At 52.6% G+C, this 25793-nt stretch overlaps 5 protein-coding genes across 5 annotated transcripts; 3 read left to right on the forward strand and 2 right to left on the reverse strand.

The window, feature by feature from the left end:
* Positions 1-1343: 1343 nt before the first annotated feature.
* CTRU02_203638 (uncharacterized protein) lies at positions 1344-1541 on the forward strand (the record flags this gene model as incomplete). Its single annotated transcript, XM_070204242.1, has 1 exon — positions 1344-1541. The coding sequence occupies one exon, from the start codon at positions 1344-1346 to the stop codon at positions 1539-1541; it is 198 nt and encodes a 65-aa protein (XP_070062005.1).
* A 9689-nt stretch (positions 1542-11230) lies between these two features.
* CTRU02_203639 (involucrin repeat protein) lies at positions 11231-14220 on the reverse strand (the record flags this gene model as incomplete). The annotated part of the gene is made up of 3 exons (XM_036722216.1): positions 11231-11323; positions 11380-14049; positions 14107-14220. The coding sequence occupies 3 exons, from the start codon at positions 14218-14220 to the stop codon at positions 11231-11233; spliced, it is 2877 nt and encodes a 958-aa protein (XP_036585822.1).
* A 1446-nt stretch (positions 14221-15666) lies between these two features.
* Positions 15667-16529, reverse strand: CTRU02_203640 (uba domain-containing protein ucp14; the record flags this gene model as incomplete). The annotated part of the gene is made up of 2 exons (XM_036722217.1): positions 15667-16215; positions 16275-16529. 2 exons carry the CDS (start codon positions 16527-16529, stop codon positions 15667-15669), a joined length of 804 nt encoding a protein of 267 aa, XP_036585823.1.
* An 862-nt stretch (positions 16530-17391) lies between these two features.
* Positions 17392-18577, forward strand: CTRU02_203641 (dehydrodolichyl diphosphate synthase; the record flags this gene model as incomplete). The annotated part of the gene is made up of 3 exons (XM_070204243.1): positions 17392-17613; positions 17670-17929; positions 17977-18577. 3 exons carry the CDS (start codon positions 17392-17394, stop codon positions 18575-18577), a joined length of 1083 nt encoding a protein of 360 aa, XP_070062006.1.
* Positions 18578-19451: 874 nt separating this feature from the next.
* Positions 19452-21747, forward strand: CTRU02_203642 (phd finger domain protein; the record flags this gene model as incomplete). Its single annotated transcript, XM_036722219.1, has 3 exons — positions 19452-20644; positions 20701-21557; positions 21626-21747. 3 exons carry the CDS (start codon positions 19452-19454, stop codon positions 21745-21747), a joined length of 2172 nt encoding a protein of 723 aa, XP_036585825.1.
* Between the last annotated feature and the right edge of the window lie 4046 nt (positions 21748-25793).

Below are 25793 nucleotides of genomic sequence, written 5' to 3' on the forward strand. Positions count from 1 at the left end.
GGGAGACTGCGAGGAGAGAGCGAGAGAAGGATAGACTCGAGTAAAAGAGTGCAAGAAGCAAGTCCAGAGAGTTAATTACAAATTGGGAAGGAAATTGCAAACGGAGAGAAGGAAGGAAAGGAAGGGGAGATCACGTCTAGTAAGGGGATGGGAGAGGCAAGAGAAATACGGTCGGTAAGTACGGTCAGGTCAGGCCCCAGACCAGGTCAGGCCAGGCAAGGTCAGTGCAGCATGCAGCCGGGGAAGGGATGGATAAAAAAAAGGAGAGAGGACTGGAGCATGTTAAAGCCAAACAATAATGTTAAGCTGTATGGAGGGTAAGGTACGACATGTACTTATTGGGTGTGGGAGGCATGTACGTAGCGCCCCTCAGGAGGTACTTCGTACATAGACATGCATGTGTGAGGTAGGGTGTAGAGGGCAATGCCACTAAGAAGGAAGAAAAAAAGGTACTTGTAACAAGTACCTGCCGTCCACCACATAGACTGACTGGCTTCTAATTTTTCTTAGTGAGGTGTCGACACTAAAAAACGAGAGGCAAAGGAGGGCCCCATAGGGGCGGCGTAAGTAGGGGAGGAGGGAGGTACAATGGCAGTAGGGGGCTCCGAAGTGGCTCGGGAAGTGACTTCTCTTCATTCTCATCTTTTTTTTGCCCAGGCCAGACCAGCCAGGAACTAGGACCCAAGTACTAGGGGGGAATGATATGCGCTTGGATGGGTTGGGTGAAATTGCTGGCAATGCATGCTCAATGCAGAGACTGCCAGAGTGGAGGACTCTGGTCCCTCACCCACACACTACACACTCGGGGCTTCATATTTTAGCGCAGCACCCACTGACATTCCCTCGGCCCCCTCCCCCCTTGGGACTGGATTGCCCTGGGATCGCTCCCAGTTGGCCGCCAGCCAGATCAGGCACACACCACCCATACACATACAGACCCGTTTTGGAGTGGTAGGTAGGAACCACACAACTGCAACAGTGGCAGGAACAGCATTGATGGTGGTGCTAGGAGTGGATGGTGGTATACCTATGGCAGAGGGATGTGGAGGGCACAAGTACCGGAGCCGTATCTCTTTGCAGCATCTGAGGCGTCAGAGGCACGTCTCCGTTACTTTGTGATGCATCCCATACATACCATGCCTCCCTCACCTTCTTCCCTCACCTCGGGGCCAGCATCCCTTCCCAGTTTCCCTTCTCTGTCAGGTACGGCACGCCTCATCGACGCCTCAAGCCGCAAGTGCCAACACCCCAAACTCCACGCCCGTCCCCTACGCTGCCCCATGTACCATTAGCACCAATCTTTTCCCAAGTCCCTTTGAGAGCTTCCCTGTAGCCGGCAAGCCATGACAAGCCACGCCCAAGACTATGGCTACAGCCACGGCTACCGCCTTTGCCGTAACGGATACTTCAGGGAGTGGTGCATGCATATCGCCCTGCTGCCATCCACCACCGCTACCACCACCCGACCGCCGGCATTAAAGCAGCAGCAACGGCAGAAGCAGCGACCAAATTGCACCCACCGGTACCGCCATTTAATGTAAGCTGTCGTATCGTGCAGTCTACTGTGCCCTTTGCGCAGTACCCATCCTAACAAGTCACATTACTTGGAAAACACATCGGGACCTCGCCGAATAAGGTACATTGGTTCTGGTAACAAACGACGCCTGCAAGCCGCACATTTGCCATGCCATGCCACGCCGTCTGTAACTCGCCCCTTTCCTTTGGCATATACCACCGTGGACTGGCGGAGTGGCACCGGGGCGTGATAACATGAAGTACTTAACAACGGCCGGCCAACAATAATTGCGTCAAGTGCAGCAGCATCGGATTGAGGCAGTGGAAATCAGTAAGAGGCGTTGCCATTAGCATCACCTTTCCCACCGGTCGCTGACTGGCTCTGGCATGGGTATCTGTACCGACAACCATGGCCACCACTAAGGCAAGATAATTACCCATGCTGTCATGCCCCATGCCAGACCTTGCCATGCCACGCTCAACACACGCTGGGGCGATTAGCACCCACGGCATCCACGACCCCCAGGGCAGATGTCCTTGCGGCAGGCCGGGGGGTGGACGAACAACTCGTTTGGTACTTGGATCCCTTGGTCCACTCGGGGTTGTCCCTGCCGGACTTTCAAAAGGAACCACGACCCATGCGCCTGTCGGTGATCTCGAAGAACGGAACGCAAAATGGATACCTCATGGAACACGCCAACTAGGCTCCCTTCTTTGCCTGGTTCTCCTTGTTTTGTTTCCCCCGGACATACTGGAAGAGGTTGAAGGGAAAAAAAGGGGAGGGACGGTGTGGCGCTGAATCGGCCAGGCCCATCCAGCGTCGTTGGAGCGACCAGCATGCCCCAAAACACCAGGCTCTCTCGACAATGGAATCGGTCAAGCCCAGGGGGAAATGGGTAGGTATGCGCATACAGCTAGTGGTTGGGCAAAAGGGTTGAAAGAACGTAGACACACGATAGCCGCGGGCGCTCCGCCGTCTCTCAGGAAAAGGGTGGCAACTGCCTCATAACAGCAAGAGGACCCCCTCAAACCATGTGGCTAGACTTTGACTGACATATCAATCGGCAGGTGCAAGTAGGGTCAGGTAGTGAATGCATAGCAGGGAAGTAACAATGAGAAAGTGGTGAGGCGCTGGGTGTGCGTCTTGGAAAGACTGTCAAAGACGGCGGGCGGCGAGTCAACATCTTTAGGCTCGGTTCATCCTGTCGGCCAGCAAAGCGGCGACGCAACCAATTCCGGTAGCTGCAGCATGGGTAAGCAGGCTCAAACTGCAGTAGAAGCAAGCGAAACTCGATGTCGGCCACCAGCACATGGATCGTGGAGTCCGTGTTGCATACTTTTTGCGGTGGGCAACACAAAGTGGTGTAATGCAAAATGTCACAATCCTCGAGGAATAATAACGCACAGAATGGTCGGCAGCAGGTCAAGGCACTCCCACTCCCGCCTGCTCGTGCGCGCGCCCGCTCGCTGGCTTGCTTGGATACGGGAGAGACGATGGATGGTTCATATGGAGTAGCGTGGGCATGTAAGGACGAGGACGGACGCAGCAACGAGATGAGGAGAGCGCCCCGTTCTGCTAACAATCCATCTGCTTGATGAGTCCGAGCGATAGCAAGCACATTCTTGGCGATACGGGAGGGAAAGGAATTAGGGAAAAGAAAATACAAAGGAGTTGGTCGATCATAAAATGGTGCACCTGGCGTGGGGTCTTACTTTGGACAAGGGATGGATAAGCAGCCTAACGGCAAGGGCCAGATGAGACAACCCAGCAATCCGCGCCGTCGGTAAGGTACAGATATGAGGTACATGTCTGCGTGCCTGAAAAGAATGGAGGGGTTTTCCCTTCCCAGGGGTTCGGGGGTGACCAGTTGGAGACCTGCCCTAGTAGAGGAGCGGGTGGCAGGGGTAGCGGAGAGGGGCCCTTCTGAACCTCTATCTTTCAGGGCGTCACCTTCTTGTCTCCCTTTCTTCGTGATGAGCAGCCTATACACACCTGATACTCTGCCTGAATCTTTTTTGGGTGGGTTTACGGTGAAAGAGGAAGGAAGTCGGGATGGTCTCCAAAGGTAGAAGCTAACTGTCTTCTACTCTACACTATTCCCAGTGTAAAGGTACCTTACGTCAGACACCAAGAGGTACTTTTGAAGGGCACATCAAACCTCCGGCAAGCCCTGCGCCACTGGTCTTCACTCACTACAAGGGGACTGCGCTACCAAACCGTATCGCCATCAAATCTTGTTTATATTAGTCGCCATTCTGCCCCATCGGCAACTGCGCGAAACTTCAATGCATTGCAAACAAAAACGAGTCGCAGCCACCTCAGATGAAGACTCGACGAAGCCGGAGATGTTTGATGCATACGGACACCTACCACAGAACGTGGTTTGTCATCATCATCATCATCATCATTGATCATCCAGCCTAACCGGTTGAACAGGAGGTATATGTCAATCCACAACAGTTTCTCTCAACGACCCCCCATAACTTGGCCGCGTGTCTGGCCGAGGCGTTGGGTTGCATCCGTAGCTGGACCTTGACGGCAATAGTGCGCTAGACGGCCAATAGCTATTTTCAAAAACCGGGTCGGGAATAATTTAGGGAGACAAAAACCATCTGGAAGAAACAGATCAATGCCTCCCATGTCTCCCTCTGTCCAAGGGTCATGGGCGGACACTTAGAGAGCAGTGGGGGCTTTTTTTTTTTTTTTTTTTTTTTTTGGTGACATGCTACTTCGCTTTGAGGCGTGACCATCTCCAGACTCGGTCAGTCACGACTCACACACACGACCTTCCTTGCCTTGGTCAGCCTCGACACCACAGTTCACCTTGTCAGTCTTCGTACCTCATCCCTGCATCTCGTCCGCCTCAAGTGAAAATGAGAGCGGTGAAGTATCGCGTTGTGCGCTTCCACATCCTTAATCATGGCTTTGCTTGTCATCACTAAGGTCAGATGCTAAAGATCCGAGGAACTTGTTGAATGTCGCGGAACTTCAGGAACGGACCTACGGCCGGCTTTCATGTCCCCAGCTCGTCTTCGGAGCCGGGCCACAGGGTATACATGGCGTGGCGTGGCGCACCGTCCCATCAGCGAGTCGAGCCCCCTGGGCAGCTGATACGTATCGGCATGCCCCGGTCGGTGGCTCGTCTTGGGTATTCATTTGGATGGATCTAAGGGTGTTTATTCGCGTTTTTAACGGTGGTTAATACGGCAAACGGCTTTTTGACTGGCTTATTGTGTCGGGTGCCCTAGCTGGAACGGCTGGGCATCGATACGGAATACACTCCGCCAGACTTTTTCCCCTTTCCCCCGGTCCGCAACAAAAATGTGACACGTTCATTTGAGGCAACAACCAGGAGGAGGCAAGAGGCAACCGAGGCACCGTTTCCCCTTCCCACTGGTATTAAGATTGGATGCGATTCGCGATCCACCACTCCTCGTCCACTCCAATTGCGACCAAACACCAACAAACTGCCCAGCTGATCAATCAACAACCCTCGCAATCAATCTTAGCATCGCCTCGCCTCGCCTCGGAGCCATTGCAGCCTTTTCTTATTTATCCATGCATACGAGCTATCGACCGTGACACTCCACATAACATACAACCCGGGAGGACACAGCATGGCAATGAGCAACATCATTGTGCCTTGCACAACCACCTTCCTTCTCTGCGATGCAACGGCGGATGGATAGGTGCAACATCAAGAATCTCTGCTGCACTCCTTTGCCAATTGCTGCAAATGGTGACCGCGAACAGTAATCAGTCACGGGGGTCGTTAGATGGGACATTCTTGGATGATGCTATCTATCCACTGTTTCTGTTCCCAATGCCAGGATGCGACCCGCACCAGTCCGCCCCTTTGCTAGGTGTGCCCAGGAATCTGGTTATGAATTGAACTTTCAAGTCGTCGGTCTGATCTGCAGAAATCCGTCTAGCCAGTGGGGTGTGGCTGTTAATTAACCCATTTCTGGGTGCATGCGGCCGAGATATCGGAGCCATTGAGAAAATGGCAGAAGGCGAGGCGACGCCTCGCTGACCGCCGTCGTCTGATGCTGTGAACAGCTGTATGGGCTCGGGCCCAGACGATACCCCGGCACAATGAGTGTCCGTCTCTCTATTCCTCTCATAACTTCCGGGGCGTCCGTCAGTTGACCCAAACGCCAACGGCGCACGGCAGAGGATAATTTCAACTCACGAGACGCCGGCCGCTGCCCGATACTCAGACCTGGACCTGCACGCCTCATGTCCGCAACACCCTGCTCCACACATGAGTAATGCTGCGGCATCCGCCCTCGGCCTTCCTTCTCGTTCTCTCCTCAAGTCGAAATGTGGCTTTGACTCCCCGGACTTTGAGACAAGTAGTATTCCCGGTGACAAGATGAACCGTCACTGGCGGGCGATGAGGCGTCAAATAGTCTACGACGATATGACGACAGTCAACTACCTAAGCCGTTTGGACCTACATGCATGCAATGAACGGTAGGATCAGGTGTTGATGAGCTGAGATCATCTCATCTTTTCTCAAACGCCTATTACTACCACCTTGTATCCATAATTGCTTGCATCTAAAATTGCCGCTGGCTGCTGACTCTTGCCTCAACCACCGCCCTAACACTATGTATTTTCTTCGGGTACGAGTCAATCAACTTCTGACGTTGACACTCGACAATCTCTTTCTCGAATAATACCCATGTGCGTGCGGACCTACGCGTCAACTCAGGCGTCACAGCGTGTCGGCCACAGCGAACCCTCCATCCCTTCTACCTCGTTTTGCCATGTGGTTGATGGAGTACGCTAAGGATTCATAGACCAGGGGTCGGGCTGTTCGTGAGCGAGGGTCATCCTCGCACGATTCCTGCTGAGAATGAGGCTGCACCGCTCACACCACCTATTCATGTCTGCCCTCCAGTTTCAACACTTGGGTGCCCACCACCGAGCCATCGGCATCCATTCCTCTCTCGTCAACTAGTTGTACCATCCACCTCCCATCGACCCAGGAACGCCAGACTTGTCGCACCCACCTTAACTGACATCGCCATCTGCCCGACCTCTTCGGAAATTCGGCCAGTCTTGGCATCAGTCACGGACTTGCAATTCAACCATTATTTTTTGTCTCCAGCGGAGGCGTCATATAACTCTTTGTGCATGTGCGAATAGATACAGACCCAGCTTCTGCTGAGCCTTTTTTTTTTTTCCCTCCTTTTTCTCTGGTTATTGTAATACACGGCGAAATAATTTCTACAGGTAAGCACGGAAGCATTGGGACAAGAGTTCATTAGTTCTTGTCCTTTCCATTTCAGATGCTTGCATGCTCTAATGTTAATCCGCATACTGCTCGCACGTCATCTCCTCCCCCTGGCTGCCGCTTGTTCCTTCGCCTCACTGAGATTAAAAGACTCAGGCGGTTCAAGCGACGCATAGCCAGGTCAACCAGGCTCAAAGTTCGCAAGCGCTATTACTATTTACGCCGCTTTTAAATTGTCCCAGCAGGTTGAAAGTTCCTCGAACAGTGTTCTTGGCAGATGCTAACTGCAACGACGGAGCAAGATCGTCAGGTTGTTCGCGCCGGCTCTTCCGGAGACTTTCGGGGTAAGAGTTGGTAACGAAGCCCTTCGTTAGAGCTAACAGGACGGTTCACTTAACGAATAACTTGCCTTACTTTGCGCGTTGTTGCAACTCGCGTCTGTTGAAAAAGGGCTTGGTTCTAGGTGCTCATCGTCTTTCCCAGGCCTAACTGATTTCCTGACAACTTCTGCGAACCCGTCACACCTTGTTGGGCCTTGTGTGCGCCTAGCCTTCAGCCACCACCAGCTGACCCAACATGCACTGCTTCATGTATTTCCACGCTAAGCTTCCAAACAATTATGTTGCGTGCCACCGTCTAACCGGCGCCATGGTGATGATATAAAGAATGGGATACGGCGAGTCATGCTTCTATAGCACACGACATTCCTTGATCACTTCTCCCCCCTCCCCAGTTCTTCGAATTGCAGTTACTGGTTCGAGCCTCCAGTTGATCGGCAAAGCGATTCGCCTTTACTGTATCCCGCCCAACTAGTAGATGAGCGTGGCGGTCCAGCGGCGACATCACTGCCACGCTGCAGTTGGCATCTTGCAGCCAGTCTTCTTCAATCGACACTCTTACACTACGTGGTGACGCAACCCAACCCACACACGATAAGCTTGACAACTCCCTTGCTGGGTCTCCCGCCTCCGATTTCCGGGGCCTAGAGGAAAACTGACCGTCAAGAAGGCATTAAAACAATGCAGCAGGTTGTGGCAAGAGCTGGTTGATGACAACCCGGCGAACACACACGCACACACAGAGCGCAACGCGCCGATGCCGTCTTCATGATTGCTCTTCATGTGTCCATGGGCCGCGTTCCGGGTTTGTGTGTTGCCCGGAAGACACACTACGTCGGCAACTTGTTTGAGCCCTCACGGCCAGACAACTGCGACAAGTCAGACGCACATGAGCACACCCACACCACACAATGCTCGTACACGTCGCTGACTCTGTCGCCAATGCCTCTTGTCACATCCTAGACCGATTTGAAGGGCTTTTGCTGAGCAACCTGCGGACCGTGCCCATCCAGGCCTTTCCCGAAGCGCGCTTGTCTTCCGTGCCCAGTCGATGTCTCGTCTCTTTGTGTTCTCTGGTCGATGGCCCTGCCATGCCGCCTCGCCCACTCAACAGAGCTCCAACCCTCTAGCATCAACCGTTTCAAATCACATCACAGCGGGAAATGGGCCGCTGTGGCGCCTCCTCTTTTACCCGTCTTTTCCGTGTCTTCTAGAAGGCTCAAACCCCTGACGAAGAAGCCCCTCAGACTCCTTGCACCATTTTCAAGCCAGTATCGGGGACTCCGCCCTTCTGGTCACCCTGTGGGTGGGTGAGCATGGGGCGCCATCCCCATAATTATTTTAATGATGCTCTCAGTTACATCTACGCCAGCTTATTATTATTATGTATTCTGACGAAGCCTACTACTTAGTACAGTATGCTCTCGCCACCAGTAAGTCCTCACTGTCCTTAAGGCGACACATGGAATTAGGTCTTGGCGCTTGACTCCATCGAATCCACCACGAGGCACATGAGTGAGATTGAGAGCTGAGGGGACCCCCCCCCCCCCCAAAGAAAAAAAATAACCAGCCTTGTCCACATTTCTTCAACAGCAACTCTCGCTTGCTGGCAGCGAGTTTCACTAGGGAACTCTCGAGACAGGGCTCGAATTGCTGAGACGAGATGTCTCTCTCCCATTTACGGCGCGATGCGATTCATGGCGGTGAACCATTCGCGCCCCAGCCGCGCTGCTACGTCGACGTTCCATACGCAACCTATATCTGGTTACTGTCCATTAAAGTGCCACCAAACTGCATGTGTATTTTGCCTGCCATGATCACCGCCATTTAGGGCATTCCTTATTCCCACTTACCGCCCCTTGCTCTCGCCCTCAGCCCGTGGAGCAGCTGAGCTTGCCTCTCTCGCTGTCGCCTGCCCACATATTGTGGTCGCCACCGCCTGCCATGGCCACACTTCCATTAACAAGCCTGGCAAGTCTATTCCTATTGGGAACACGTACCACACACGAGACCACACTACAAGCTCATTGTCTTTGACGCTCGTTCGTAGCCAAACCCTGGTTCTGCGCTACCTTTGTCGCGGCTCCAATCAAACATTGTCAGTCGTCCGGTTTGGGCCAGTCGCCCCGCTGCCCTACCGACAATGAAGATCGGCAACACCATTGCTTCCCCCACCAGATTCAATGCCAAAGCGGCGTGGAAACGAACCTGGAAAACTCATTCTGAGAGGCACTGACGGCGCCTGATTCGGTATCCGCGGCCAAAGAGACAAAGTCGAAAAAGCGTGGGAGAGGGTTTCGACCAACAGCCCAGCGTTCACTGTCAGATGACCTGCGGGCGGGGCCTTGCCCATGCCTGCCCTACCGTCTCGTTGTCGTTGTTGTCTTCAAAGAGAAACACAAGAAAGGGGGAGAAAGGGGAGAGTTTTCCCTCAAGAGGGCTAGATCTAGACCCGTCGGCTGGCGCTCAGATCCTACAAACCACCCAAGAGCTGGTGCTCGCGGCTCTCATCTTCCATCCGTTTTGACAAAGTGGCCTGCCATGCCCATTTGGGGCGAGGGAGTATCGCTCTCAGCAGCCAGCTTTGCGTTAAACCTTAAACGGCACCCTTAGCAGGGTTGAGTGATCCATATAATCTGATGGGGAGGAAAGGAGATGGATCGTCGTTGAGCCAATCTCGAGCCTCACGGATTCCACATTCCTTTTTGCTGCTGCTCTTGGGTTTATCAAGCTCAGCTGGGCTCTTTGACACGGAGGTACAGGGTAGCCTGGGGGGGATAATTTACCTAGAGTTACAGCAGAGCGGGCTCGGTCATCTGCGGGCGCGTGAACTTTGTGCTTCACGTGGCTTTTTTTTGAACTATGCTTGATCTTACATTGTTTTCTGGCCGCGAGATGATGGAATCAAAACTGGAGTCGGGGATTTTCGTATCCATGATCTGCTCTTATATACTCCATTAGCATGGGCTCGGCAGCCGCCCGAGGATTTTCCGTAGCTGCGTGCCTTGTCTAGAATGGACTGGTGAACATGTCTCTTACACGTCTACACAAGATGTAACGAGGTGTTTCGTTGAATAAACAGAGCCTCGCGTACATGCTTTTGTTAAAAAAAAAAAAAAAAGAATCTGGTACCTTCCGTCTGCTCGGCGGTAAATGCTGTTCAGGGGGTTGGAGTGCATTTGACATATGTTTTCCTGGATCACCTCGTGAAGGTGAAAAAAAGGGGATATTAGCCGTAGGATAGCGGAATGACTGAACTGATGGTGGTGGTGGGGGGAGAAGAAGGCGCCGGGCAATACATGACCAAGCTGAGTTGACGCCCTATTTCCCTTGTGCCGCCATCTACATCACTGGTATGTTATCGGGCTATGGAACCAAGTCTGATTTCGCCCGTGCCATCCCTTGATATGATGGTTGTGCAAGAATGATGATGATGTTGTTGGGTTTAAATCATGCCCAGGTCCGGGGAGGGAGCCTAACCTGCGGCAAACCCAGTGAGCTGCCTCCCTCCTTGCTTTCATCGCGAAGCAAACATGAAATCTTGAAAACGTGTGAGAGACTCAGGGGAACGAACATCACTTGTAGACGCTGTCTGGGCAAATGGGTAAGTGTTGTGATATGGTATTCATTCAACCCTCTCGTACTTTAGGTATTCTTCTTCTCTCGTCTTCCCAACCACTCATTCGTCTGCAATCACACCTTGAGGTATCCAAACTCCACCAAGCTCTTGCCAAAAAGAATGAAAATAACTAAAGGAGGAAGAGGCAACAATAATAGTTGATAATGGTTCAGGTCAAATAAAAGTGCGACGGCGCGCGGTGGAATATCCAAACAATCCAGACGCAACAACGGAAAAGCCCAATCTTTTCCTCCCCTTTTCCTTTTTTTTTCTATGATCCCGCTATGCAAAAGAAACAGCAACGCCGGCTAGCTTGGGGAAAATGCAGGGTGGACGAGACTGCGGGTCGATGGTTCTCACCGGTGCTAGTAGTACAGGTGTGTCAATGATGGATACTGATGTAATGGGAAAAAAAGAAATCCGCATCGGAAAAGATGTAAGGCGTAAATGCGAAGCAACGTGGGAAACGTGTGTATCGCTCAAATTATTATCGTGTCGGGTGGTTGGTTGGTTGGTCATCTGGGACTCAGGGGGCTTCTTCCAGGGCCCTGAGACTTTCTCAGCTTCTGCAGTTCTTCTTCGATTCTTCTTCTCTTGGCTTGTTCCTCCTGCAATATTAGTCAGTATGACGATCATCACGAGACGAGTTGTGACTGAAACTCACCTTGAGGTCTTCCTGGAACTTCTTCCTCTCCTCCCTCATCGTCGCCCGGAACTGCTCGCTGAGCATTGTAGCTCCTGCGCCGCGAGCACCGGCACCAGGTGTCACCTTGAGCCGCTCTGAATCCAGCTCTTCCTGCAGCTTCGACATCCTGGTCCTCGAGTTGAGTACCTCGGCGTCGAGCTGATCCTTCAAAGAGGCAACCTCGCCTTCGAGAGTGGACTTGACGGCTAGAGCATCGTCCAGCTTGCTCTCCACCTCGAACTTTTCCCGCTCGGCATTAATAGTCTCGGCAGTAATATTCTCAAGCTCTTTCAGGGTAGAGCTGAGCTCATCCTTGAGTTTGTCAACCTCTGCCTTGAGCTGGGTGACCTCGACGGTGCTCTTAATAGCCGCGGCCTGCGTAGCTCTTTCCTTACGAGAGCCGTACGCCCCATCAAGCTCGGCTTGAGCGATGGTCAACTCGGTCTTCAGCTCAACAAGCATCATGTTGAATCGGTCTAACTCCTCCTCCTTCTCCTTAATCTCCTTGTTCTTAGCCTCGACCTCCTGCTGCTTCTCGACGGCCGCCTTCTCTGCTCCAGCCAGCTTCATTGTCAGCAAAGAGACCTCGTCGTTGGCCTTTGCCAGCTTGCCGTCCATTTCCTGGACATTCGCGCCGAAACTAGCCAACTTCGTCTCCGCTTCTTTGGTGCTTGCCTCCAGAGCTGCAATCTTGGCGTCGCGCTCTTTGATGTCGTTTTGGGATTTGGCAGAGCTAGATTCGTTTGCCAGCCGTGTGACGTTTGCATTCTCGGCTTCCTTCTTTGCCTGAGCCAGTTTCTCTTGGGCGTCCGCTACTTCTGCCTCTGACTGCTCCAGTAGCGTCCGGAGCTGTTCAATCTGATCTTGCTTCATTGTCAACTCAAGAGTCCTCTCCTCTTCTCCGCGTGCTTGACCTGCCCGGAGTTGGTCAAGTTGGTCTTGCTTCGCTTTCAGCTCAGCATCTTTCTGAGACTCTGTCTTGTTGCCCAACTCTCGCTGTTGCTTGATCTGGCGCTTGAGAACAGACTTCTGCTCCTTCAGACTGGTAGCCTGGCTATAAAGCCACTGCACCTTAGTTGAGAAGGCCGATAGCGAGTAAGGTTCGTCCGTGTTCATGGCCTCGTCCCCGGACATGTCATCATCATCCTCAGGCACGCCTTGCTCCAACCGTGTGCGGCGGCGGTCTGCTTTTTGCTGCTGAATGCTTGCAAAACCTGATTGTATGATATCCCACAAGCCCATGAGGATAGCCTCAGTCTGGTCATCGTCTTGCTTCTTGACGGCAGTCTTGCTGGCAGTCTTCTTCATTTCCTCCTCGACAACAGTCAATGCGCTCTGTAAGTAGTCGAACTGCGCGTCCAAACCCGCGTTGGGAACCGCAGGATAGTTCGAGTCAACTGCAATTAACACATCTCGTAGTTTCTGGTTAAGGCCCTCAATGCGGCCCTCTGCTTGGGTTAGGGCAATAGACGCCGCGGCGGCGGCCGCCGCCGCAGCCTCCGCGTCCTTTAGACCATCGGATACCTGCTCTTGAATCTTCTGTTCGTCTCGCACAGCCAATAGGGCCTGCTCCAGATATTCGAATTGACTTGCGAGTGTGGTTCCTTGCTCCGCTGGCGCATTTGCTGTTGTGGAAGGCGGTTCACGGAAGCCGCTGTTCTTGGTAGGATTAAAGTTTACAATTACCTCTCGTAAAGATTTGTTGAATGTCGAAAGTTTACGTTCAGTGTCCATAAAAGATTGTGAGCGCTGCGTATTCTCTCTCTTGAGAGAGTCGACTTCCGTGCTCAAAGAGTCGGCCTGCGCTCGAAGCTGAACATTTTCATCCTGCAGCCTGTTCAAGGCATCGGTCTGCGCCCGAAGCTGAACATTTTCTTCCTGTAGCTCGTTCAATGCGTCGGCTTGAGCGCGAAGTCGAGCGTTCTCCCCCTTCAATCTGTCGGCCTCTTCTCGCAGCTGCTTATCTTCAACTCCGTCAGGTGCCTTCGAAGGAATGTTCAACGGGGTGACTTTCGGTTTGCCGCGAGAGGGAGACCCGTCATTATCTTGATAAAGACCGTTCTCGTCAAAAAACAGATCGTCTCCCATGGGCTCCAGGCTGTTGCGGCCATTGGAGTAAGTATATAGGCTTTCGGGACTTCCTGGCATGCCGTTCATGAGTTGGGTGGGCAGCTGGTTCGCAGGCTTTTTGGAAGCCTTATGCGTCAGTTGAAGGATACCGGCCGTGTGCTCTAGCAAGCCCCGTTGCGACGCGATCAGACGCTGTTCAAGACCGCGTAACTCGTTCGACAACTCTTCGCATCGCTTTTCGCTAGCTTGCCGTTCAACCTCAGCCTCACGGAGAGACTCGCCCATGCTGTTGCGGTTGCTACCATTCAAGCTCATCCTCCTGCCAGCATCAGGCTGCGAGTACAGCCTGGACATAGAAATTGCGGCATCTCGATATTTCGTTTGAATGGCGAGATTCGTCCGTGTTTGTTCAACCCGTATTGTCAAGGACTGAATCTGCTTCTTGAGATCGTCCACTTCCTCTTGCGACAGTATCCTGAACTGTTTGCTGTCGGTCAATGCCGTTTCCGTCAACAGGTGAACTTGGATCGGGTCCTTAAGGTCGACTAGTGTAGAACTCGGCGGCAGTTTCGTGTTCATCTACGTTTCGTTAGTCACAATAACAAGATGCTAGCATTATAGACATAGCGGACTGACTGGATTGATACGGAGTGGCGCCTCAGAGTTGTTCATCATGTCTCTCCTGTAGCCATCCACACCGCGGCCAGGCGCCCGGGGCGGCGAAGGCCTCCCCGGGGAATACCCGTTCATATCTTGGATCGGTCGGCAGCGAGATATAAACTCGTCAAATCATTATATTAAGGAGAAATCGTTGAAATGTATAGGCTGCTACTCAGTCGTCGTCGTAGTCGTCGTCGCGGCCGTAAGGAACATGCTCTTCTGATGAGGATGGGTGGAGATCGAACTAAAGGTATCTGTATCTGCACAGGGCAGGCTTCGAGCAGCAATGGACGTTCAGGCACACGTTCGTACAGCGTATCCGTAACGTGGAAAGACAAAGGGTGGCTGGTGGCTGGCGCGTGGGATTGTGCCGGGTCCCTTGGTGGGAAGGAAGGAAGCAAGGGGGTGTAGTTTTTACTGGTTCGAATGAATACTATCGCCGTGGAGACGAGACGCGGAGGCGGATGGGGGCGTTGTCAGAATGGTCCAGCACCAACCGCTTCGCAGCAGGCTATTGGGGGGTGGTTGCGAGGATAAAAGGAGTCTTTACCCAGTGACACAGAGACATACTCTCTTTTTTGCCTTTGGATCAAAAGACTATTCCAGCGATTTGTAGCGACAAAAGGCGTGAGTTTCCCGTCCCAAAAATTGAGTTGGCTGACCTGTCGCAGCGGGTGGCAGTCTGGCAGACATTTGACACTAGCCCATAGCAGGCACATTGCACATTACAGTGACCCCGCCCCCTTGCAGCCGGTTGGCGATGCTTCGCAGCTCATACTCGGAGGGAACTTGCGCTAAGCTTATTTGGGTTCATCCCTTGCCCATGCCTTGTGCAAGTGCAGATGCAGTGAATCTATTGGCGGGCGGGCCGTTTGCCTTGCAATACGTACTCAAAGCGCTAATAGTGGGATCGGACTTTTTTTCTCCCTAGTCATTTTGTTTATTGTTTTGTTGTTGAAGAGTAACTGTATTCCTGCGTACGCCTCAACTCATCTGCAAATTGCCTGAAGGCCAATATAACCTTGGATTACATCCGCTTCTAATGGAGAACAGGGAGACGGTGCCACAAGAATGACCAGTTTCTTGGTAGCTACAAGGCGTTGCATAAAAGCTGAATGTACCTGCAATCTGACGGTAAACTTTCTGTAATTTCGGGTTCCTGATAGCCAGGGTCTTGGACCAGGATCGTACCGAGCTAGGCTACTTTTGACAGCTACCCGAACCTCTTTTAGGCGATGGACAACTCTTTGTCATTCCAAGAATGGCCTTCGACCTTGCCAGGACCCTCAGTATTATCGATAGATCGAGCAGATCACATCCAGTTTATCATGTCACGTAGGCATTTGCATTTGGCCGTTACTTGTGTCTAGCGCGACTTGCACCAACACCGTCTGCATTATCCTTTGTTCCAAGCAGCCCAGCAAACTTTTATGCAGCCATATCATGGCCCAGAAACGATGTCATTGAGGCGTTAAATGCTAAAGGTAATATTATTCTTCGATTTTCTTGAGCTATGTTTCTTCGCTGAATGATGTATCAGTCCTCGCGACTATCCGAGCCCGCTGGTCTCCTCCGTCCTGTATCACCATCGGCTTGGCCCTGGACCCCAGAAGCCGTGGCAGTTGATCCTTCACCCTCCAGTCGACGTCGAAGACCCTCAAACTCGCTCCTTCTCCCCTGCGTCCTAACTCCAACCATCCAGCCAGGGAGACGCCACTTCGTCATGGCACCTGGCAGCAAGTCGTTTCTCCAAGAGTAGCCGACAACCCAACCAACAAGAGCACCGAGTAGAGAGCCGGGCCATTGGAACAGCGCCAACTGCAAGGCGAGCGCGTAGCGGTAGGACTTGTCAGAGAAGGTAAGTCCGACAAACTGGTCATTCGTCGGCGGTGCAGCGGATGCTGCAACGCGGTATCGGTAGATGTGTGGGACAACGGCATGATATTGTGCAAGAATCGCGAATATGATGGGGGTAGGGCCGGCAGGCATGTAGTTGAACAGTCCTGCGGTTAATGGCCGCAGCACGATTGATAAGAACACTGGAGGAACCACGGCGGTGAAAAGTGCGGACACGAGAATGAACGACTGTGATGACAACAGTCAGTATGATGAAAACAGTATGCTTCGAGGCAGTAGCAGCTTACAGCATATTTCCTCGAACCCCAAATTTGCTCAATAACCCTCAAGTGATAGAGGGTCATTGACGCAAAGAGCACCTCACTGGAGTTCGTACAACATAGCTGATAAGTCAAGAGGCGCCAGAGCTGATGGTACCGCCAGAGATGAGTATCAACAATGATGTAGAAGTAGTGCTTTACGTCGAATAGGCTAGCTGCTATGGAGCTCGAAACCAAGCCAAGGACAAGGATGCGCGTGACGGGCGCATTTGTGAACGACATGTTGTTAAATCGCTATCGCATCGTAGCTTTGAAGTGTTGTCTTGATCACTCTCGTTTGACGGAGGGGGAGGGTCGATAGTGCGGCTGGTAGGCGATCTCCTAAGGCGAGAAACTTCGTTTTGCCTAAAACGTGCACCTTGCAGTGCGATATTTTGCGAATACTTCAGTATGCTCTTTCCTGTACGTATTGGGCAATTTCGCGTAGTTTGAGTGGCCGGCAACGTCGAGTGCAAACCGCGGAAGCCGAAGGACTGAAGTTGCCAGGTGGTTTCTTCAGTCGACGTGCATCCACCGAATGCCACATGCATTGCGCTGTGACTGTCAGTGTCCTGTCCCGCATTAGCGGAGTGGAATTGGGGAATGATCCCCTCAGGCTTCTTCCAGAAGCCACGACTAGTGCGGGCCAATCGGGCAAGAGCCCACTGGTTCAAACTGCCCGTACAATGACGAGGCTGGAGGGCTGAGTGTGGCTTGTCCACCCACCCAATATCTGATTTCTCATTGGCGTTCTATTCTTCTGCCAGCTTCCCTCCCCTGTATCCCTTGCGTAACCCCTGTTGCGACGTATTTCAGTGAGGCGCAGAGCTCTGGGCACACGCCGCCGCCGCCGCCGTTACTTCCAGACTCCAAGCTTCTGTGGCCGAATGCTGAGATCAAGGCGGGTACCTATCCAAGTTGCCAGCAGAGCTGACGCGCCATCACGTAGTGGCTCAACCTGTTTCTTATCCTCTTTTCTCTTTCGACTTGGCCGTTCCAACTTTTGTCCTTACGCAGAGGCATTTTAGAATATTTTATTCACTATCACACGAATAGACGGCTTTCTCTTCATCAAACTCCAGCCAGAAAGCCAGATCAGCAAGTCATGTCAGAAATATTCCTCAACCATATCAGCCGATGGCTGTTAAGCTCACCGCCAGCGGAGTGGGCAATCAATCAAATGCGAGAGCTACTCATCGGAGCCTTAAAGCAAGGCCCAATTCCTCAACATGTCGCGTTCGAGATGGACGGCAACAGGCGGTATGCGCGGGGGAAGAGAATGGAGACTATAGAGGGTCACCACCACGGTTTTGAAGCCCTCGCAAGAGTGCGCGATATCGCATGCCAGCATTGGCGACATCTCTGCTGACAGTGAGAGCACAGGTACTCGAAATTTGCTACAAATGTGGCGTCAGAGTCGTGACCGTTTACGCCTTCAGCATTGAAAACTTCAACCGTCCACAGTACGAAGTCGATGGTCTCATGCAGCTGGCCAAGGTGAAACTTGAGCAGTTGACGCAGCACGGAGACTTGTTGGATCGATATGGAGCGGCGGTACGGGTGCTTGGTCAGAGGGACCTGATCCGCAAAGATGTTCTTGAGGTTGTCGACCGGGCGGTAGATATGACCAAGTACAACAAACGGTAAGCAAAACGTTGTTCCGGCGACGAGGATGCCATACTGACTACTGCAGCAATGTGTTGAACATATGTTTTCCTTACACCTCGAGAGAAGAGATGACGACGGCCATGCGATCTACTGTTGAGGAATATATGATGCCTCCTGGCCCCAAGTATACCCCCTTCCCAGCTGCGCGCATTTCGCAAAAGATCATGTCGAAGCAGCTGGATCGCCGGGAGCCTTTACCCACTATTCGAGACACGTCTCCTGCCCCTTCTTCCCGATCAGACGGCGATGATGGTGCATCGTCATCAACTACTCTTCCCCCCGACTCGCCATCACCGCCGAGTCACCATCTGGAAACGTCTGGGAGCTTGCACCTGAAAAATCCGGAGACGATCACAGCCGAGACGTTGAACAACCACATGTACACTGCTGGAAACCCTCCTTTGGACATTTTTGTCCGGACTAGTGGTGTGGAGAGACTCAGTGACTTCATGCTTTGGCAATGCCACCAAGACACTCACATCTTCTTCCTCAAGTGTCTGTGGCCCGACTTCGATTTGCAGCACTTCCTCCCTGTGCTCCTGGAATGGCAATGGAGGCAGAAGCAGATTGAGAGAGATGAGCGGCCGAGTCAGACAGGTAACAAAGGACGGAAGCTGGCTTGAGGGCTGGGACTTTCAGAGTATGGTGGGTGTTTCGTGACGGGCAGGCGTTCTTTACTTCATAATCGGGGATCCTTTGGGGGGAAAACAATGGCTTGGAGCTCTTCCAGTGATGGCCTTATCAGTGGGCAGAGGGAAGGCGGGATTGATACCAGCACGACAGTGATTATAAACCATATTGATATCCATCAAATTCATTTGTTGCTTCCGTATAAAAACAGCGAGGCTCTGAATGTAAACCCAACCTAGGTGAAGAAACCGCGCTGGTTAGGAAGTGACTGTTGGCTGTAAAATAAGAATTATGAAACTACATGATGCTTGTGCCTTATCAAAGTCTGGCGCGTTGCGATAAGAATTAGGGAATGACGACAGTCAATGTGGCTGTCGGCATTCGCGCAAAATCAGAAGGTACATGAATGGGTGCTGTACGGAGGTACTGGCTGTGTGTGTGGCTGGAGAGACAGACCAAGCACAAGGCCCTCAATAGCGCAGGTGAGCTCCACTGGGGCCTCAGGCTGAAATCACTCGCTAAGTGACGGATGGGGTCACTCAGCCTGTCCTCCGCCCGCGGCAGAGCAGTTTCCCAAAAAGACGTGGATGATGAAAGATCCTGAGGCGTCGCTCTTGGTTTACTCGCGCACTTCCCTCTCTCACGGACACCCTTCTACAATTCCTGCGATTGAACTACGACCAGAATGCCCTAAATTGCTTTAGTAACCTGTCAAGTTTACTTAGGCCTTGCTTTTCGCAAGGCGATCTCTCTCCAGAATCTACCTGCCCACCGCGGCACCTACCAAGAACCCTCGCTGTTGCGATTAGGCCTTCTCTCATCCCCGCGAACTCGTACGTTTCGCGCACCACGACAGCCAAAATCGCGATGAAGTCAGCCAAAACAACCTCGGCGGATACTCCATCCAGCAGGAGATCTCAACCCGTTCGGCAGACACGTACTAACCCTCCGCGCGTCTCTTCTGGTCTTCGAGGATCAGCGAACGGGCGGGATTCGGCCACTGGTGGCTCTGCCTCCGACCAACCCATCGACATCTTTCCTGCCATTACATACTTTTCCGACGCCATTGCAGCTCTTCCAAAGGAGCTCGTTCGACATTTTACACTTCTAAAGGAAGTCGACGCCAAAATCTTTGCCCCCGAAGATGCGCTCTTTCAACTTGTCGACGCTGCCATGAACGCACCCCCTCCGCAACCTCGACCGCTGAACGATGCATCCAGTAGTGTCGCGCCGGCTTCCGCTCCGATGAGCGCGCAAAACAGCTCAAGCGGAGTTCCTCTGGGCGCCATTGCTCCCCCTCCCGCCCCGTCGACCGACGGATCCTACGCAACCTCCATGTACGACCCCAGTAACTTGCCACGGCGACAACTTTTCCGACAGACTGCCTTCAAAATCCAAGAGATGCTGGGATCATTGGAAGAGAAGAATCACGTCATTTCCACTGCGAACGACGCTCTTCAAAAACAGCTTGCCCGGATTGACGACGTTTGGCCCCATGTCGAGAGCGAGTTCAGTGACGAGGCAAAATGGGGGAGTACTACACATTGGGCATACCCTGAAAATAGAGCTGTCAGCAAGGCAGCACACGCTGAACGTTCAAGGCGTGAAGGTGCCGCCGCTATATCTGCTGCTGCCCAGCAGCTGGCGGAGGAAGCTGCTGCTAGAAGTGACGCGAGGAAACAGGCGGTTCAGGCGAAGAAGAACCAGAAGACGCAGCAGCAAGAATCCGACTTCGACGATGGAGAAGGCAAGAACAAGCCCGAGGCCGGCAAGAAGGGACACGGAGCCGGTAAGGTACGCAAGGCGGCCGAAGCTGCTGCCAATGTGGGCCTAGGCATCACCACAAACGGGACAACAAACGGAACAGCCCCTCAGCCTAAGAGACGCAAGGTCGAGAAGACGGCCAATGGAAACAATGCAGCTGGCGCTATGAGCACAGTCTTTGGAGGCAATGCATCGAAAGCAAAGACTACAAGTCCCAGAGAGACCCCAGCCCCAGAAGGCCAGGGCCCGAAGAAACGAAAGGCCCTCCCGTCAGGCACCGGCCAAGCAAAGAAAAGGTATGTGTCCCTGAACAAGAACGTCCACGACCCTAATAGCGACATGTTGCTGACACACTACCCAGCAGCAAAAATGGCGTTGCAGGCATGTCGCCATCCGTGACGTCCTCGCCAGTTCTTGGCACTTTCCCCGACCCCCCGTTACCTCGAGGCTCTCCCGCCCCGGTCGTAACCCCCGTTCCCCCAGCCCCTAAGCCGCCGACTGCTTCACGAGCCAAGCAGAGCACTGCTCAGGCAGCCACGGAGGGGGGGAAACAATCTCGGCCGCCATCATCTGCATCTGTCAAGACGAACGGGGCTCCGCCGGCCACACCCGAGGTTGCACCACTGGCAGCTACGCCAAAGCCTGTCACCGATTCGAAGCCGCCCGCTAAGGAGCCGTCCGCGCCTCCTGTGCCGGAGGTTACAAAAAAGGAGCCTGAGCCAACGGAGACGGTTATCAAGCCAAGCATACCCCCAGCGAAGCAGAAGAAGGAGACGCCAAAGCCAGAGGAGCCGCAGACACCGGTGGAGCCTCCACCGGTACCTCAGACTGTTATCGCTGCGACTGTGACGAAGAGTGGACGTGCTAGCAAGCCGTCAACGCCGGCAATGGCCACATTCCAGGATGCGGCAAGACCGAAATCAGCCCGTAATACGGAAGGCAGTAACACAGGCAAAAGGAAGAAGAGCAATGCAGTGGCGACACTCAAGGCTACCAAGACGGCAGATGAGGCCGAAGAAAGTGAGGACGTTGAGGATGCAGAAATCCGGGCAGGGAAACGCAGTTACGACTACACGGAAGACGAACCGACATATTGCTACTGCACAAGCGTGAGCTACGGCGAGATGGTAGCTTGTGATGCAAATAATTGCGAGAGAGAATGGTTCCACCTCAATTGCGTAGGTCTCAAAGTGGCACCGAAGGGAAGCTGTAAGTTGACACCATGGTGCTCTGAAAAGCATACACGGATATGGGGTGAATGCTAATGGATGATGTAGCAAAATGGTACTGCGAAGAGTGCGTTCAGAGGTTTGCAAAGCAAGGCAAGAAACTGAACCACAAGTACAATCTGCTCCCCGACGCCATGAATATTCGCAAGCAACGGGGCACCCAATTTTAAATGACAGGCCCATACAACGTGCATTGAGGCTTGTAGGGATACGATGACGAGTACAAAAGAATTGTCTGAGCGTGGAACGTTCAATACTTCTATATGGCGTTTATTTGGTTTGGCACGGAGGTCGGCACAATACGTTCTGTTTAGTCGACTTCTGAATACGTTTATCTAACGAGCATCGGAATTGCGAGGATAGAACAACATGGGACAAGGTACATACGCTAGTTGTCCCTGGGAATGGAGTACAGCACATACTGCCGGGATGGCATATAAGAAGGCGTGTGGTGTGTCTTGGGAGGCACAGCAAGATGAGTTGGGTGATGGTGAACTCGCCCGTTATGTGAGTGGCCATGGTGTAAAAGTGAGATGGAGGAAGAGCGTGTGTCAGGTTACCATGTTTCCTTTAAGCCCCTCATTGGGACAAGACAGAGATGTAATTGGAAGCCGAGGCTTGGTGAAATTTCTCCAAGTCGATAATTTTGCTGAATGAGAGCCCCGATCCACCCCATATGTTACGTTGGTCTCTTCGTCATCTTTGGACGGTTCTACGTTCATGCCGGGCCATCTTCCCCGGTGCTTTGGCCCGATGGGTTTCAACATTACGACTCCGCGGAAGCGATACCGTCCCGGTTGTCGACGAAAGGTTCGTCGACAAGGGGGAGCTAAGTCAGGCGGGCGAGCGAAGGCAAAATTTAGGGCGGTGAGGGGAAGTCAAACATTGGGCCTAAGTGAAAATGTAAAACACGGAGATACTTACGTGGTCTAGGCTCGGCCGCTGCAGCGGCATAAGACAGACAGAGAGGGAAGGGGACGCCGCGCGAAAGGGAGAGGGGGGAAAGTTGACGACTTACACGACTTGTCAACGTTCCGTGCGGTGAAGGGGGGGCCTAGACAGGGGCGGTGTTGTGCTGACCCCAGACGGGTGATGCAGGGCGTGACGTTTTGGGTTGGGGTAGGATTTTCTGGGGTAAAGACTGAAAGGGGGGGGGGGGGGGGGGGGGAACGAACCTGCCTTAGCTGCCAGGATCGTTGGGCCACCAGACCGGCCGGCCTCTTTGCTTGCCGTCGTAAGAGGTGCGTTTGTGGTTGAGCCGCCGCGATGCGCGTTGACGCTTGGGAGAATTGAGTGAATGAGGGTGCGGCAAACAAAAAGCTTGGGCAGGCGGCGGATGGCGATCTGGGTGAATCCCGAGTTACCTCCTACTTTGCCGTCAGGGTTGGTTCGGAAGGTGGGTATTGCATGAGCCGAGGGTTTTTTATCTTCTTTCTTTTCTTTCTTCTTCCTTCTTTTTTTGGTGTGTGGGAAACCTGGGGAAAGATCTGGAAACGCTGACTGGCTGACGGATGGCCATAGGGGTTGTTCTGATTAGTGGCGGATTGGATCTGGCCTGGCGTTCGGTCTCATGGTACAGATGTGTTCAAGACGATGCGCGCGACACAAGTGTTTTATGAACTAGCGAGTGCATTATTTCTTGGGCTAAGATAGTTGAACCCCTTTGACACCTTTTGACTTGTTCGCGCTAGACTGTGCCTCCGGGATGCCGGATCCATAGCGCGCGTGACTATGCGTTGCCTGAAGACAGTGGTATCACTAACAGTATGGTGCTTGCTAAGTGAGGGGGTTGGAAAAGGTCATGAGTTTGATGGTGGGTAATGCGCAATACCGTTAGGAGGAAAAGGTGGGCACGCTACTAGGCTAGTTACTAAATAACGGGGAATTTTTAGCATATATATTTGTTGTTGTTATTGTTGTTGTTTAGGTTGTCAGATTCTGCGTGGACGGGTTTGTTGGAACACTTTTGATGAGTATTCGTCGGTCAGGAAAAAGAAACAGCAGTAACGGGCATTGTAATGTCGGTTTCAGCTAAACGACTGTGGTGGCATTAGGTGGTAACCCAACATACCTAACGGATTGCAAGACTTGCAAGTCCGCGCAGTCGGGTTGCCGTGCTCTTACACTTCGCAGTTGGAGTAACGCAACTCAGCTAGCTGGGTACCGAAGGTATGGCATAAGCCGGTTGGCATCGGGCCATCAGAATTTTTTGAGCAGAATTTTTTTTTGCTTCAAGGTGGATAATCTGGGGCAACAGACACCACGCGGCTAGCACAGTTTCCCAACCCACCGACCGAGGTCCCGCTAAGATGTTACTGGTGCTAGGATCTTCCCGTTCATTCGCGTTTTTACACGCAGTAATCAGGTCTGAGCAAGTGAAATGGTCGTCGATCTTCCAGGCCAAGTTTGCGAAGTGGGACTTGATAGAAAGCAGGGATAACAGTAACGAACACTACTTCAAGTAATGAGCAATAAATGCATAATCGGATGGGCAGGGTAAGACAAGGTTTGGTGCCACTGATGACTCTAACATGTTACGCAGAGATGCCGTCGGAGTTGGTCGCCAGGTGCTCGGTAACACCTTCCGTCAATGTAATTCCTGTCTGGGTCTTCAGCTCGTACAGTTGCGCGCCTCATCTCTACTTTGATGAGTTGCCGCTTAGCCTGAAGCCTTCTTCGTTCGGCAATGAAAAAGAACAAGGTCAGATGACTGGTTCGAGCGTGGCTGTATCGAGACAGATCCGTGTCCTAATCCATCCCAACGGTAGCGGCCTGCAACGTGTTCAGGACGGCCAAGCAAATTGGCAGTTGGGCCCCTTGCCCTGCTTCGGTTTTTCACGTCTTGCGACTTTGGAATTGGCATTTCGCCATTGTCGTCAGAGTATGTGAAGCACTGCCTCCTTGGCTGGCTGACCTGAGTCCAACAAATGGAACGGACATTTTGGGGGCGAGATCGCAGCTCGGGTTACTCATACACTTTGGAGAGCGAAGGCAGGCTCGGCGTTTGAACTAATCGGTGATTTGCATAGCCGGGCACCGTGCTGAGGAGATGCTATGGAACAAGAGATGTACCTGAGGGAGAGAGATCCCCATCTCATCCGCTCGATTGATGTCTATCGGATGTCGTTGAAATGCATCCATAAAGTCTGCGTATGCAGCGTTTCGGTTTCCTATGCACCTAGGGGTATTAGATTAGGTAAGGAAAAGAAAAGTGCAACGCAAAAAGACTGAGATTTGAGTTATGGGTACGGAGACAAAAGCAACGTACCGTTTCTTCCCTGTATTAGGTAAACCGGCTGCTTTGAGCAGCGTGACTCGGCGGTTGAGGTCTCGGCGCCTGCTGAAAAAGTTTTCCCAATTTCTATTAGTCCTCGCCTGTTCCCATTACGTTTCCAAACCTCCTTTCTTCGCCTCATCTGATCACTTCCAAAGCCAAGCTTTCTAACACAACCTGTCCGGCATCCAGCTCAGAGCACTCAATGGCCCCTACGCCTTTTTTTTTCTTCCCTTTTTTCTTCACCCCTCCCTACTGACCCCATATGACGGCGCGCATTTTTATTTTTTTATTTTTTCTCTCCTACTTTCTCTGATGTGGGATTGGATCACCCTACCAAGAAGTAAATCCTTCCCTCCTATCCCCCGTCCTTGGCCCTGGGTGGCACCGTCAGACACACCGTCCTATTCGAAATCCCCTACCGATGAGCCACGTACCATACCATGCCTCACCATTATCTGCTATCCCATGCTCGGTCTGGCCTGATGCCGCTGCCATGGCTCGTTTACGCTTGACACTAACCTGACTAACCTCTCTTTGCGGCGTCTGCGGCGTCCGCTGCGTCCACGTGAGGTACGCTCTCCATAATTGGGAAATGATCATGATTACACAATGCAAACAACGGCCTGTCCGGGAGACGTTGGACACCAGTTTCTGAGATCCCCGGAAGATGGACATTCCTTGACAAATCTCTCCCAACCGTTTAATGACTGGAAACACGAAGCAATAGTGCTGTGCTTAACCCAATGGCTGACTGGCCAAAGGCTACACACCCATGACATTTTCATTACCAAATACCCGTCCAATCGCTGATGGCTGGCGTATTTCGTGTCGCCTGCCCTTTCCTTCAGAGGTTCTGTCGCCATCCATCACCCTCTGTCTCCAGGTGTTTCTCTGGAGGGCGCGTCCCTGGAACCTGGATTCGGACTGAACTGGACCTGA

This window comes from Colletotrichum truncatum, assembly GCF_014235925.2.
Source record: "Colletotrichum truncatum strain CMES1059 chromosome Unknown Contig_0002, whole genome shotgun sequence".
Classification (NCBI taxonomy): Eukaryota; Fungi; Ascomycota; class Sordariomycetes; order Glomerellales; family Glomerellaceae; genus Colletotrichum; species Colletotrichum truncatum.